The sequence below is a fragment of the Pongo abelii genome, chromosome 2, assembly GCF_028885655.2.
Source record: "Pongo abelii isolate AG06213 chromosome 2, NHGRI_mPonAbe1-v2.0_pri, whole genome shotgun sequence".
Taxonomy (NCBI): Eukaryota; Metazoa; Chordata; class Mammalia; order Primates; family Hominidae; genus Pongo; species Pongo abelii.
Genome location: NC_085928.1, coordinates 101,783,137 through 101,797,103, shown reverse-complemented (window position 1 = coordinate 101,797,103; position 13,967 = coordinate 101,783,137). Strand labels below are relative to the sequence as shown.

The window sequence follows — 13,967 nt, the reverse complement described above, 5'->3', positions numbered from 1 at the left end:
TGTAAAATGGTGCAGCTGCTGTGGAAAATAGTTAGGCAGTTTCTCCAAAAAGTTAAACACTGAGTTACCATATGACCTAGCAATTCTATTTCTAGGTATATATCCAAAAGAAATCAGAGGATCAAATACTTGTACACCACTGATAAGAGCAGTTTTACTCACAATAGCTAAAATGTGAAAACAACCTACATGTCCATTAACAGATGTAGTATACATATAATGGAATATACAGCCTTAGGAATAAAATTCTGATATATGATACAACATGGATGAGCCTTGAAAACATTAGGCTAAGTAAAATAGGCCAGATACAAAGGGACAAATATTGTATGATTCCACTTATATGCAGTATCTAGAATAGGCAAAATTCATGAACAAAAAAAAGTAGAACAGAGATTACTAGGGCCAGGGGGAAGGGGAAAATAAAGAGTTGTTCAACGGGTACAAAGTTTTTATTTGGGATAATGAAAAAATTCTAGAAATGAACAGTGGTGATAGCTGTACGGTATTGTCAATGGACTTAAAGCCACTGAACTGTGTATTTAAAAATGGTTAAGGCTGGGCGTGGTAATCGTAGCACTTTGGGAAACCAAGGTGGGCGGATCACTTGAGGTTAGGAGTTTGAGACCAGCCTGGCCAACATGGCGAAACCCCGTCTCTACTAAAAATACAAAAATTAGCCAGGGGTGGTAGCATGTGCCTGTAATCCCAGCTACTCAGAAGGCTGAGGCAGGAGAATCGCTTGAACCTGGGAGGCAAAGGTTGCAGGGAGCCGAGACTGTGCCACTGACTCTAGCCTGGGTGACAGAGACTCTATCTCAAAAAAAAAAAAAAAAGGTTAAAATGATGAATTCTATGACATATATATAAAACAAAGAACTCCCATAAATGGTAGCATATCACTTAAAACTGTTTTGCATCTGAATTTTGTCACAAAATAATATGTCTTGGAGATCACAGCTTGTTTGAATGTACTAAGTTTATTCAACTAGTTCCCTATTGATGGGTATCTATGTTGTTTCCCAATGTTTGCTCTTCTGCTGAAGCTAAATAATGCTGAAATAAATAATTTAAGACATATCAATTTGTACATAGGTGAATACATCTGAAGCATAAATTTCTAGAAGTATAAAAGCTGGGTCAAAGAGTATGTATACACTTTTTAAATTTTTGTAGGTATTATCAAACTGCCTTCCATAAAGGGTGTCCTAATTCACAGACTACCCACAAAGTAGGTAAATACCATTTCCTCATGCTCTTGTCAACTAGTGAGAAATGTCTTCTGGATCTTTGACAATTTGACAGGTAATCTCAAAAAAAAAAAAGAAAAAGAAAAATGAAAAAGGAAAAAAGCATCTGGGTAGCCTTAACTAGCATTTCTCTAATGGCTGAGGTTAGGTGTATTTTCTTTTCTTTTCTTTTTTGATCTCAGCTCACCGCAGCCTCTGCCTCCCAGGTTCAAGCAATTATCCTGCCTCAGCCTCTCGAGTAGCTGGGATTACAGGCATGTGCCACCATGCCTGGCTAATTTTTGTGTGTGTTTTTTTTTTTTTTTTAAGTAGAAATGGGGTTTCACCATGTTGGCCAGGCTAGTCTCGAACTCCTGACCTCAGATGATCAGCCTCCCTCAGCCTCCCAAAGTGCTGAGATTACAGGCGTGAACCACCGTGCCCAGCCAGGTATATTTTCATTTGTTTAAGAATCACTGGTAGTTTCTTTTTTTTTTAAGATGGAGACTCGCTCTGTCACTCAGGCTGGAGCGCAGTGGTGCGATTCTGGCTCACTGCAACCTCTGCCTCCTGGGTTCAAGTGATTCTCCTGCTTCAGTCTCCCGAGTAGCTGGGACTATAGACGCCTACCATCATGTCCAGCTAATTTTTGTAGTTTTAGTACAGACAGGGTTTCACCATGTTGGCCAGGCTAGTCTCCAACTCCTGACCTCAGGTGATCCACCCACCTTGGCCTCCCAAAGTGCTGGCATTACAGACCACACTGGGCCCTAGTAATTTATTTCTGCTCTCCCTTATCTTCTTTGCCTATTTCCCTGATGGATGTTGATCTTTATCTAATTGCTTTATAGGAGCTCTTCATCTATGAGGAAAATCAGATCTTTGTCTATGATAAACACTGCAAATATTTTCTCAAGATTGTAAAAATTTTTGTTTTTGCCAGTTTTGGTCATATAGATATTTTCCATTTTTATATAGTTGAATTTATCAGTATTTTATTGTATGAGTTCTGGCTTTTATGTCAGAGATTAACAAAATTTCTTTTTCATGGTTTCTTTTGGTATCTTTGTTGTTTAATTTTATGTTTATTTAAATTTATAATTCATCTGGGAATCTATCCTGAAGTTAAGATGTGGAATATGGCTACAATTTTATTTTTCCAAATGGTTATTGAATTTTCAAACACCATTTGGAGAAAAATACATCTTTCCCCACTTACCTGATATGCCACTTTTACCATATATTTGCTAAACTTTCTATTTTGTTCAAATAACCTGTTTACTCATATATCATATAGTTTTAATTATTGTAGTGCTATAACGTTTTAATATCTGGTAAGGATAGATCCCCTTTCACTATACTTTTCAGAACTTTCCTGAGTTTCTTTTTCTTTTTCTTTTTTTGAGACAGGGTCTCACTTTGTTGCCCAGCCTGGAGTGCAGTGGTGAGATGACAGCTGCTCACTGCAGCCTCAACCTCCTGGGCTCAAGCAATCCTCACACCTCAGCCCCGCACCCCGGGTAGCTGGGAATACAGGCAAGTGCCACTCAGCTAATTTCTGTACTTTTTGTAGAAATGGGGTTTTGCCATCTTGCCCAGGCTGGTCTCAAACTCCTAGGCTCAAGTGATCCACCGACCTTGGCCTCCCAAAGTGCTGAGATTGATAACAGGAGTGAGCCACTGCATCCGATCCTAAGTTTCTTTTTCAATATGATTTTTTTTTTTTTTTTTTAGATGGAGTCTTGCTCTGTTTCCCAGGCTGGAGTGCAGTGGCACGATCTCGGCTCACTGCAAACTCCGCCTCCCGGGTTCACCCCATTCTCCTGCCTCAGCCTCCCGAGTAGCTGGGACTACAGGTGCCCGCTGCTATGCCCGGCTAATTTTTTGTATTTTTAGTAAAGATGGGGTTTCACCATGTTAGTGACGATGGTCCTGATCTCCTGACCTCGTGATCCGCCCGCCTCGGCCTCCCAAAGTGCTGGGATTACAGGCATGAGCCACCGCGCCCAGCCTTCAATATGATTTTTAAAATTAGTTCACGTAGTATCAACTTCCTCACAAGCAAATTCCCACTGGTATATCTAATGGGATCATATTAAAGATTAATTTAGGGAGGATGGACATCTTTATGACATTAAAACCTACCTAGGGATAAGGTATTGCTTTGCAGTTTGTTCAAGCATTCATTCAATAGCATTTTAAAACTTTTTTCATACAGATGTGGCATATATCTTGTTAAGTTTATCTAAGGTATTTTATTAGTACTGACTCTTTTAAGATAATAGGTTTGTTATTTATTTATATTCAATCATCTTACTTCTCTTACTGTTTGCCATGATTTCTTAGTTGATGCTCTTGAATTTTCACCTCCTTACTTTTCTTATTTTAGACTTCTGTTTCTTCTAACTCCACTGGCTAGTACCTCTAGAACAATGTTAAATAAGTGTGATAAGGACATCCCTATTTTGTTTCTATTCTTTTCTTTTTTTGTTTTTTGTTTGAGACAGAGTCTCACTCTGTTGCTAGGCTGCAGTGTAGTGGCTCGATCTTGGCTCACTGCAACCTCCACCTCCCAAGTTCAAGTGATTCTCTTGCCTCAGCCTCCCCAGTAGCTGGGATTAAAGGCACCCGCCACCACGCCCACACCAGCTAATTTTTGTATTTTTAGTAGAGATAGAGTTTCACCATGTTGACCAGGCTAGTCTTAAATTCCTGACCTCAGGTGATCCGCCCACCTTGGCCTCTCAAAGTGCTGGGATTACAGGTATAAGCAAGCCATCGCACCCAGCCAGAACATCCCTATTTTGCTCTTGACCTTAACAGGAATGTTCATAGCTAACAACTTATTAAACGTGTATATGAAAAACAGGTCAGAAACATTTCCAAAGCTTAAAATAGCTCCAATTACTATCACTGCTTTGAACTTACACAGCACTTTATTTACATAACTGAAAGGCCTTTTAGTTCAGAAAAGGAATAATTACAATTTTCCATATTTTATAGAAGGAAAAATAGACATTAGGAAAAAATAATAATTCTGCTTACAACCAAAAAGTAAAAGTGATTGGTGGCTTTGGAATGGAGGTGGTATCTCTGTGTCCTGACTTGGGGCTCCTACCAAGCCCCCAAAAGACAGGGAAAAGATGAAAGTTTAGAAAACTTCATTTAATAAAGTATAAAAAAATTATCAAGACCTGCTGGATTTTGATTGGAACTGCAACAAACCAACAGATCAATTTGGGGGGAACTGGTATCTTTATAATATTGAATTTTCCAGCTATAAATATGATGGATAACTTTATTTATGTCTTCAATTTCTCAATAATTTTCTTATAGTTGTGCGTGTGTGTGCGTGCATGTGCGCACATGCGTGTGCAGGTGCCCTACGCATCGTTGCTTCTTCGTTTTTTTTTTTTTTTGGTAGAGTTTCCTTCTGTTGTCCAGGCTGGTATTGAACTCCTGGTTTCAAGCGACTCTCCCATCTTGGCCTGTCAAAGTGTCCTGGGACTACAGGCATGAGCCACCACGTTGGCTACCTTTTAAAGATTTATTCCTGGCCGAGTGCCATGGCTCACGCCTGTAATCTCAGCACTTTGGGAGGCTGAGGCAGGTGCCTCACGAGGTCAAGAGATCAAGACCATCCTGGCCAACATGGTGAAATGCTGTCTCTACTAAATATACAAAAATTAGCTGGGCATGGTGGCACACGCCTGTAGTCCCAGCTGCTCGGGAGGTTGAGGCAGGAGAATCGCTTGAACCCAGGAGGCGGAGGTTGCAGTGAGCTGAGATCGTGCCACTGCACTGCAGCCTGGACGACAGAGCGAGACTCCGTCTCAAAAAAAAAAAAAAACAAAAAAACAAAGATTGGCCAGGCGCAGTGGCTCACATCTATAATTCCAGCACTTTGGGAGGCTGAGGAAGGTGGATCACGAGGTCAGGAGATCAAGACCATCCTGGCCAACATGGTGAAACCCCGTCTCTACTAAAATACAAACAATTATCCTGGTGTGGTGGCGCATGCCTGTAGTCCCAGCTACTCAGGAGGCTGAGGCAAGGGAATAGCTTGAACCCAGGAGGTGGAGGTTGTGGTGAACCGAGATTGCACCATTGCACTCCAGCCTGGACAACAAGAGCGAAACTCTGTCTCAAAAAAAAAAAAAAGATTTATTCCTAGGTATTGAATGCAAATGGTAATAATTTTCTAATTGCTCACTGATGGGATACGGATACAGAAATAGAAATATTGGGGCCAGGTAAGGTAGCTCATGCCTATAATCCCAGCACTTTCAGGGAGGCTGAGCAGGGAGGATGCTTGAGGCCAGGAGTTTGAGACCAGCCTGGGCAACAGGGATACCTCATCTCCACAAAAAATAAATTAAAAAAAAAAAAAAAATTAGCTGGGAGTGGTGGTACATCCCTATAGTCCCAGCTACTTGGAAGGCTGAGATGGGAGGATTGCTTGCGCCTACGAGTTGGAGGCTGCAGTGAGTTATGATTGTACCATTGCACTCCAGTTTGGATAACAAAGCGAGATCTTGTCTCCAAAAAAAAAAAAAAAAAAAAAATACTTCATATTTTCATTTACTAATTTTAATAGTTTATCTGAATATCTCTTGGATTTTCTATATACCTAATGTTTTTGAAAAAAAAAAAAAGGCCCTTTTGTTTTTCCTTTCAAATCTTTAGATCTTTTATCTTCCTTGCCTTACTGAGGACAGTTTTTAAATTAATGAAACGTTATAAAAATCTACTGTGAAGGGAACAAAACCTGCAAATAAATTAGGAATTGGCATGTTTCAAGAGCCCAGGTTCCTGGGAATTTTATCACGTAAGGGGTTATGGGTAGAGGTACTGTCTGCTAGATGTGGCCATCTGATTACTGTTTAACTCCTTTTTTTTTTTGAGACGGAGTCTCACCCTGTCACTCAGGCTGGAGTCCAGAGGAGTGATCTCAGCGCACTGCAACCTCTCCCTCACAGGTTCTAGCGATTCTCCTCCCTCAGCCTCCTGAGTAGCTGGGATTACAGGCATGCACCACTACAACTGGCTAATTTTTTTTTGTATTTTTAGTAGAGATGGGGTTTTACCATTGGCCAGGCTGGTCTTGAACTCCTGATCTCAAGTGATCCACCTGCCTCAGCCTCCCAAAGTGCTGGGATTATAGGCATGAGCCACTGTGCCCAGCTTGATTACTGTTTAAGTTAATGAAAACAATTCTTCAACAAAACTGAAAAAAGAACATAACCATTGGAAAAACAGGAATGTCTCCTTCTGTGTATGTAACAGAAGATGAAAAAATGATAACTCATCTAATTATCTTCAAAACTTCTATTTCAGAGACAAAAAAGTGCAAAAATATGATTTACATTTAATAGTGGTTATAGTTAATACAATGAAATTATAAATTCTCTAAAGCTTATATAACAAAACCCTTTTTCCTTGGAGGCTGGGGACAGTGAATTCCACAAGCTAGGCTGAAATCCCACTTTGTGATTACTAGATGCATTTTCTTTCGGGTTTTATCTCAAGATGAAGTTACTTATATTTCATTGTATGCCTGTTGTCCTACCTAATATTACTGGCACCTCCTTTAATTCTCAAAAGTGTGCCAGCTAGCTGTAGACTAACTAAAGAAGAATTACGAAAACCTAGGTTTTAGTTCTGGCCCACTCCTTGGGTAGTAACTTCACCTTTCTGACAATATCAGCATCTTTCTTCCAGGGTCATGTTGAGAATTAAATGAGATCCTGGATATAAAACTGGTAGATAAACTGTAGAATGCAACACATTTTCTTTCTTTGTTTTTTTTTTTTTTTTTTGTTACATAGAGTCTCTTGCTCTGTCACCCAGGCTGGAGGGCAGTGGCTTGATCTCAGCTCACTGCAACCTCCACCTCTTGGGTTCAAACGATTCTCCTGCCTCAGCCTCCCTAGTAGCTGGGATTACAGGTGCACACCACCACGCCCGGCTAATTTTTGTATTTTTAGTAGAGACGGGGTTTTACCACGTTGGCCAGGCTGGTCTCTAACTCCTGATCTCAGGTGATCTGCCCGCCTCAATCTCCCAAAGTACCGGGATTACAGACATGAGCCACCATGCCCGGCCAGAATGTAACACATTCTAACAGGCATCTTTAGAAAGAAATTAATCCAAGTTATGTCAGTGAATATGGAGGAGTAGTGAGCTCTAAGGGCCATTACTTCATAGAAACAGTGAAAAAAGCAGAATAAACTATTGGAACTCTGTAAGATAGTCAAAGGTTTATAGGAACCAAGCAAATGCTTAATTAAGAAAAAAATGACGGAAACTTGGCAGGAGAGCTCTGTGCCATTTTAACTTATCCTCACTCCATCCCTTACTTTCTGTCTCAGTGACACCCTTAAAGATGGCAGCCTCTATTCCTGGTGTAAGATTGTGGTGATAGAGGAAGCAAAACAGCTCTAAGCTCAAAGAACTGTGGTCATCTGTTTTGACCTGTCAGGCAGCTTTCTAAACACTAATGCAAAGTGCTTGCCTTCATTTTGCTTAACTTGGAATTCCCTCGGTGGAGAAGTGTCTAAGGTTCTTCTGTCAAAACATTTTGTCTTAGTATGTTTGTGCTGCTATAACAGAATACCACAGACTGGGTAATTTATAAAGAACAGTTTTCTCACAGTTCTGGAGGCTGGAAAGTCCAAGATAAAGGTGCCAGCATCTGGCAAGGGCTTTCTTGCTATGTCATCATATGGCAGAAGGCAAAGGGCAAGAGTATAAGAGACAGCAAACCCATTCAGACAGAGCAGACCCATTTACATGAGCCCTTTTTATGAAAGCAATATCGTATTCACGAGGACAAGCCCTCATGACCTAAACACCTCCTAAAAGGCCCCACTTCCCAACACTGTTGCACTAGGGATTACATTTTAAGTCATGAATTTTGAAGGGAGCACAAAACATTCAAATCACAGCACATTTAAAGTCAAATGAACCAGCTGTTGCTGGCTGGGGCAAAGGTTATCAATTGGGGCCAACAGCAGATATGACAAAAGGCCTCAGAGGAAAAGATGAGGAGTGAGATGCTTTGGCCAATAAGGGTTTTGAAAAGTTTCCACACATTCCTGGGAGCCTAGAAGGCCACACACATGCCAACAATAGTGTACATGCTCAGAAAGGACCTAAGAAGGCCCTAAGATCTCATTTCTGGCTGACCTTTGAGCTCTGCACAAGTAGGAAGTAAAGGCAAAGCAGAGTTGTAATCTGCGTGGCTGAGTGTTGAAGGTGTGCTTCACCATACGCAGAGAAGTCAGCAGTGAAGACTGGGAGTTCTGTGGTTTTATTGGCTCCAGGTATTTACGAAAACCTCTGTCAAATCACTGGCTGATCACTAAGCTTATAGAACAGAGACTGTAGTAATCACATACAACAACAACAAAAATCTTTTATTTTTTGAGACAGGGTCTCACTCTGTTGCCCAGGTTGGAGTGCAGTGGCATGATCATGGCTCACTGCAGCCTCGACCTCCCTGGGCTCAGGTGATCCTACCACCTCAGCCTCCTGAGTAGCTGGGACCATGGGTATAGACCACCACACCTGGATAATTTTTGTATTTTTTGTAGAGACAGGGTTTTGCCATGTTGCCCAGGCTGGTCTCAAACTCCTGGGCTCAAGCGATCTGCCCACGTCAGCCTCCCAAAGTGCTGGGATTAAAGGTGTGAGCCACTGTGCCCAGCCAAAAATACAATCTTTAAAACAAACAAACAAAAGTCTAGAAGAGTCACTGAACAAACAACCATAACCTATAATAAGTATTAAGAACAAAGCCTGAGGATGGGGAGAATCTGATTTCCAGAGTTATCACATTATAATACCCAAAATGAGCAGTTTTCAACAAAAAATTATCAGGCATGCAAAGAAACAAGAAGGCACAGCCCATTCATAGGAAAGAACAAAATGAATAGAAATTGTTCCTGAGAAATTCCAGACACTGGATTTACTAAACAAATACTTTAAATCAATTGTCTTTTTTTTTTTTTTTTTTTTGAGACAGTCTCACTCTGTCATCCAGGCTAGAGTACAGTGGCGTGATCTTGGCTCACTGCAGCCTCTGCCTCTGCCTCAGCCTCCAGAGTAACTGGGATTACAGACATGTGCCACGACGCCCAGATAATTTTTTCTTTCTTTTTTTTTTTTTTTTTAGCGGAGACAAGGTTTCACTATGTTGGCAGGCTGTTCTCAAACTCTCGACCTTAGGTGATTCACCCGCCTCGGCCTCCCAAAGTGCTGGGATTACAGGCGTGAGCCACCATGCCTGGCCTTAAATCAACAGTTTTAAATATACTCAAAGATCTAAAGGAAACCAGTAAAATGTCACAGCAAATAGTGAATATAAATAAAGAGACAAATTATAAAAACTAAATTCTGGGGCTGAAAAGTACAATAACTGAAATGAAAAATTTATTAGAAGGGTTCAACAGAAGATTTGAGCAGGCAGAGGATGAATGCACCTGAAGACAGGCCATTTGAAGTTATCCAGTCTGAGGAGCAGGAAGGAAAACAAAGGTAAAGAAAAATGAAGAGTCTGAGAGACCTGTGAGGCACCATTAAATGTTCCAACGTAAGTATAATGAGAGTTCCCGAAGGAAGCAGAGAAAGGAGCAGAAAAAATATTTGAAGAAATGGCCAAAAACTCCCCAAATCTGATGAAAGACATGAACAAAAAAACTATCAATGGAGAATTCTATATCTAGGAAAACTATCTTTCAAAAATTAGCTCAGTGCAGTGGTGCATGCCTATAGTCCCAGCGACTTGGAAGGCTGAGGTGAGAGGTTTAGTTGTGCCCTAATTACCACCTGGTATTCTATATATTTATTTTTTAATTTATTTACTGACTCCCCAACCTCTGCCCCAACATAAGAGAACAGAGATTTGGATTTGGGCACTGCTCTATACCTAACACCTAGAACAGTGCCTAGCACAGAAGTAGTATTCCATCAATTTTGATGGAATAAACACGATTAAATAAAAAAGCACAAATACCTACCGAGAATACATGTCATGGGGCAGGTTTCTTCCAGATTACTCAGAAATACTTCTTTTTTGTAGAACATTTTTGTGGGCTCATGCTCCGTTTCTTCTGGGTGAATGAAGATGGGGCCATAAAAATATGCAGCTCCATCTCGAACCCATACTTTTTCAATTCTTGGGGAGGAAAACATGTAAATTATATTAAAATAGTTTCCTTCTTGAAGGATTAATCTAACAAAAATTCCATTAATCAAAAACTTAGTAATGTGTACCATTCAGAGGAGTTTCACTGGCTGTTTTGGTAAGACAACTTCATTAATTTTTCCCCCATTAAACACATGAAAAGATACTTAGAAAAAGAGAAAGGAACATTTGGCTATTTTTCCAAGTGAAAAAAAAATTTTAACTTAATATCAAGGCACAAAACTTAATAGTTTTATCTAATGACCAGGTTTTCTTCCTGAGACGTTCATGATGAAAACAGAACTAAGCATTTGTCATTGGACTTGTGAACCAAACAAAGACATAAACCATCAATATCTGGGGTCAGATCACATGAGTGGCAGACATTCCTTTAAGACAGTGGTTTACAATCTTTTTGAAGGTCAAGATCTAATATCCCTGGCTGGGACCAGTGGCTCACACCTGTAATCCCAGCACTTTGGGAGGCCAAGGTGGGTGAATCACGTGAGCTCAGGAGTTCAAGACCAGCCTGGGCAACATGGTGAAACCCCATCTCCATTAAAAATATAAAAATTAGCCAGCCGTGGCAGTGTGCACCTATAGTCCCAGCTACTTGGGAGGCTGAGGTGGGAAGATGGCTTGAGCCCAGGAGGTGGAGGTTGCAGTGAGCCAAGATCATGCCACTGCACTCCAACCTAGGTGACAGAACCAGACACTGTCTCGAAAAAAAAAAAGATCTAGTGCCCCGGTTCACCCCTTCAGAATTTGATGAAAGCCATTATTCTTGACAACTAACCCATAAAGTTGACATTATTATTGCTCCATATTATAGTGATTCCTGACATGAAGTATCATACTTATTTCAGTTAATGGTAACTGCACTCTTCCTGTTCCTCAGGCTTACGCACAGGAGTCACCCTTGACTTTTTTATCTTTCTCAGACCCCACACTCCATTTATCAAGAATACTATTAATTTGACCTTCAAAATACTATCTTTTGCAATCACCCTGGTCTGAAGCATGATTGTTCTTGCCTGGATTATTGCAACAGCATCCTAGGTGGTGGATCTCCTTGCTTCTGCCTTGACTTTTTACAGTCTATTCTCAACAACCAATAGGCAGAGCAATCCTATTAAGATCTAAACCAAATGTCACTCTGTGCTTGAAACAATCGATGGCACTCCATTAACTCAGTAAAAACCCAAATCCCTATAATGGTCTCTGAGGCCCTATGTGATATGCACCCTACCCCTGGCACTTATCTCTTACTAACTCATTAATGGCTCACTCTCCTAGTAACAAACAGGCCTGGCATGCTTCTCCTCAGGTGTTTATACTGGCTGTTCCCACTGCCTGGAATCTTTTCTCCCTGGATATTCACATTATTCACTTTCTCAGCTTCTTCAAGTGTTGGTTCAGCTGCCGACTTCTCAGTGAGGCCTATATAAACCATTCTCCCTGCTCTGACCATGGGACACCCTTTTCCCCTTGTTCTGCTCTATTTTTTTCTACAGCATGTATCATGACCTAACATACTATACACTACTTATTCAAGATGTTGTTTGTCTTCACGCTAGAAAAAAGCTCCCCAGGACTAAGAATATTTGTCTGTTTTATTCACTAATGTATCCACAGAGCCTGGTAAATAGTAGGTATAATAAATGCTTACTGAATGATGAACAGATATAAACTGAAGCCTAGAGGGCTAAATCATTCACCTAAGGACCTACAACTAACAGAGCTGGGACTTGGGGAATGAACTACTGTTCTTAGTCACTATCCTCTCCTACCCAACCCTATACCAGACTCTGCTGTGTTTGCCATTCAACCATACTGTCATCCTTTTGTCATTTACTTGTTCATCAAATATCTGAGCCCCTACTATGTTTCATGCACTATGATTTGAGCAGGGAATACAAGGGTGAAACCTGACAATAACACAATGAACACCAATATGTGATATATACGCTAAGGAGAAGGAAATATGTGGTGCTTTGAGAGTATGCAACAGGGAGACTTAACCCAGTCTGCAGTGGACAGGAAAGACTTCCTTTTAAGAAAGTGTCACTTCAAATTTATGCTAAAGGAGTCTACCATATGAAGTAGGCAGGGAGATTTCTGAGCTGAGAGTTCTGTAAATAGTGGAAGAAAACAAAAGAGCCCAAAGGAATAATTTAAAGAAGAAAGTGTGGTTGGAGGGGAACGTGGTGTGAGAAGAAGCTGGAGAAACTGCCAGGGGAAGGACTTTTGCCTTTATTCGAAGGGTGATTAATTTCTACTGGTTCCAAATTTCTCAGATTCAACCTCATCTTCCCTATTTCAATGACACTCACCTGCCCACACGAGGACGCACCAGGCCATGGGACTTGATGAAGACACAGTCGCCAACCTTCAGCCACATGTCATTGTAATGGAGCTGCTCAAAGTAGTGGCAACCTGGTTCACCATTGGACATTTCCACAGGGACATCTTCTTTTTCCTGTTGTAAAGAAAACTGGCTGAAGAAAGGTAGCTGATAATCAAGGAATAGAGAAGGTAAGAAACGAAAGCAGACTTTTCTTTCACATTAACTTAAAAGAAAAAACAACCACTGGTTACATGGCTCACGTAATCCCAGCATTTTGGGAGGCCAAGGCAGGACGATCGCTTGAGCCCAAGAGTTTGAGACCAGCTTGGGCAACATAGTGAGACCTTGTCTCAACTAAAGAAAGAAATTAAAATAAAAAATTAGTCGGGCACGGTAGTGCACGCCTGTAGTCCCAGCTATTCAAGAGACTGAGGTGAGTAGATCACTCGAGCTCAGGAGGTTGAGGCTGCAGTGAGCTAGGATCATGCCATTGTACTCCAGCCTGGGTGACAGAGCAAGACCCTGTCTCAAAAAAAAACGTAAATAAAAACAAACAAAAAAAACATAAAAAGAAACTTTGAAGGAGGCTAGGAAACAAAACAATTAGATTATTGAAATAAACGAAGTCTTATCAAGTATCTATTTTAAATTTCTAGTTAATTTTCATAAAACAGTATTATCCCAAGATGCTTTTATCCTGTCTCCCTCCTGCTCTCAATTCCCATTGCCTTTAGAAACAAACAAACAAAAAAACTGGAGAGGATTTATCAGTATTTAAAAGCAGACTCATTCATGCATTACTATAGTGTAAGGGGCAAATTCTATACAAGCTTCCTCTCTATCACATTTACTGGGCTCCCTTAATGTCTTAACATCAACAATTGATAAGATTTAGGCCAGGCACAGTGGCTTATGTCATAACCCCAGCACACTGGGAGGACAAGGTGGGAGGACTGCTTGAGCCAGGACTTCAAGACCAGCCTGGGCAATACAGCGAGATCTCATTTCCAAAAAAATTTAAAAATTAGCTGTCTTTGGTGACGTGCGCCTGTATTCACAGCTACTTGGGAGGTTGAGGTAGGAAGATTGCTTGGGCCTGGGAATTGGAGTTTGCAGTGAGCTGAGATTGTGCCACTGCACTCCAGCCTGGGAAACAGAATGAGACCCTATCTCAAACAAAAGAAAACAAACCACAAAAAACAAC

General features: G+C 40.8%; 1 protein-coding gene across 50 annotated transcripts in view; it reads right to left on the bottom strand.

The window, feature by feature from the left end:
• The window catches only part of PBRM1 (polybromo 1), a 142,513-nt gene that overhangs the window by 20,929 nt on the left and 107,617 nt on the right, over positions 1 to 13,967 (bottom strand). For all 50 annotated transcript variants that reach the window (XM_054552081.2, XM_024244402.3, XM_054552101.2 and 47 more), the window contains 2 exons: positions 12,750 to 12,895; positions 10,250 to 10,407 (listed from right to left, as the gene is read on the bottom strand). In XM_054552081.2, the coding sequence (XP_054408056.2) occupies positions 10,250 to 10,407; positions 12,750 to 12,895 (304 nt within the window). The remainder of the gene's footprint in view (positions 1 to 10,249; positions 10,408 to 12,749; positions 12,896 to 13,967) is intronic.